This window comes from Salvelinus sp. IW2-2015, unplaced genomic scaffold (assembly GCF_002910315.2).
Source record: "Salvelinus sp. IW2-2015 unplaced genomic scaffold, ASM291031v2 Un_scaffold12027, whole genome shotgun sequence".
NCBI lineage: Eukaryota > Metazoa > Chordata > Actinopteri > Salmoniformes > Salmonidae > Salvelinus > Salvelinus sp. IW2-2015.
In genome coordinates this window covers 1-1,321 of record NW_019953284.1, presented here as the reverse complement: position 1 = coordinate 1,321, position 1,321 = coordinate 1, and the positions used below count along the sequence as shown (strand labels likewise).

At 43.1% G+C, this 1,321-nt stretch overlaps 1 protein-coding gene across 1 annotated transcript; it reads right to left on the bottom strand.

Moving 5' to 3' along the window:
• Positions 1–312: 312 nt before the first annotated feature.
• Positions 313–1,315, bottom strand: LOC112080131 (uncharacterized). Its single transcript, XM_024145897.2, has 2 exons — positions 1,063–1,315; positions 313–936 (listed from the first exon to the last, which is right to left on the bottom strand). The coding sequence occupies exons 1-2, from the start codon at positions 1,200–1,202 to the stop codon at positions 483–485; spliced, it is 594 nt and encodes a 197-aa protein (XP_024001665.2). The 5' UTR covers positions 1,203–1,315; the 3' UTR covers positions 313–482.
• Positions 1,316–1,321: the final 6 nt, after the last annotated feature.

The following is a 1,321-nucleotide window of genomic DNA, read 5'->3' as shown; positions in this document are numbered from 1 at the left end:
AAGTAATGATGGACTGTCGTTTCTCTTTGTTTATTTGAGCTGTTCTTGCCATAATATGGACTAGGTATTTTACCAAATAGGGCAATGTAGAAATGTAGAAAATAGTTTAAAAAATAAACAAAAACCCTTGAATGAGTAGGTGTGTTCAAACTTTTGACTGGTTCTGTATGTCAATATGTAACCATTTAGGATGGAGAAAGGTTTGGTTGGTTGGTTGGTTGGTTGGTTGGTTGGTTGGTTGGTTGGTTGGTTGGTTGGTTAGATGGATGTCTGTTTTTGAGTGTGAGCGGGAAAGTAAAAGAAGAGATAAGAGAGATACAAAAATCCATTTTAATACAAATTGAAATTCAAAACATTTAAATACATATTAAACATCATTTACATATTTCTCACTATATTTATATATTTTAAATGCTTTTGATGGTGCAAAACGTGAATGTAGTCCTATACATGTCTGTTCTATTCATTCTGATTCTAGAACTCTACTGCCAGAGGACTTGACCTTTCACCCCTCCCCCCGTGACCCCCAGGGCTCCTTTCACTTCCGGGTCATAGTAGAACCCTGCCGCAGGATCAGAGTTCAACTGAAACAAGTCCCACGATTGCTGGACAGAGAGGAGGGGGGCGTGTCCTCTCTGATTAGGGGTGGAGTCGATGACACTGACACTGTTGCTATTGGTTATGGTATTGGTGTTTGGAACACTGATGTTGTTGTTGATGATGATGGTGTGAGCACCACCAGTGTGGTGGTTGCTGTTGATGGGACCTGGGAGGTAGGCCCGACCTGAAGCCTGGCGCTGGGGTAGATTGGTGCCCAGGTTGGGGGTGACGTTCTGGGCTAGGTTGATGCCGAGGCCTGGGGGGTGTCTCCAGTTATCCTGCTGCTGCCTATGGATCTTCATATGGGCGTTACGACTCTTTATCTTATAGAACATCCTTGAAGAGAAGGCAGGAGGAAGGGCAAGAAAGAGATGAAGAAAGATTAGTAAAAAAATTACAACATCTGCCCAAAGATCGATATTCAAACTCAGACCGGGTGTGTATAGATAGTTCAAAACTCACTTTCCACACTGCTTACAGGGGAAGCTGGTAGCCAATGACGGGGCTGGTACCACCCGTTCCATAGGTTTAGGGAGGGACACCATCTGTAAAAGGATATCGGAGTACAATAGAATCTCTCTATTCTCTCTAGAAGGAGACATTCTGACCAAGAGCCTCAACACGAGTCAGCAAATCAGAAGATGATCTAGTGAATTAGAACACGACTCAGCAAATCAGAAGATGATCTAGTGAATTAGAACACGACTCAGCAAATCAGAAG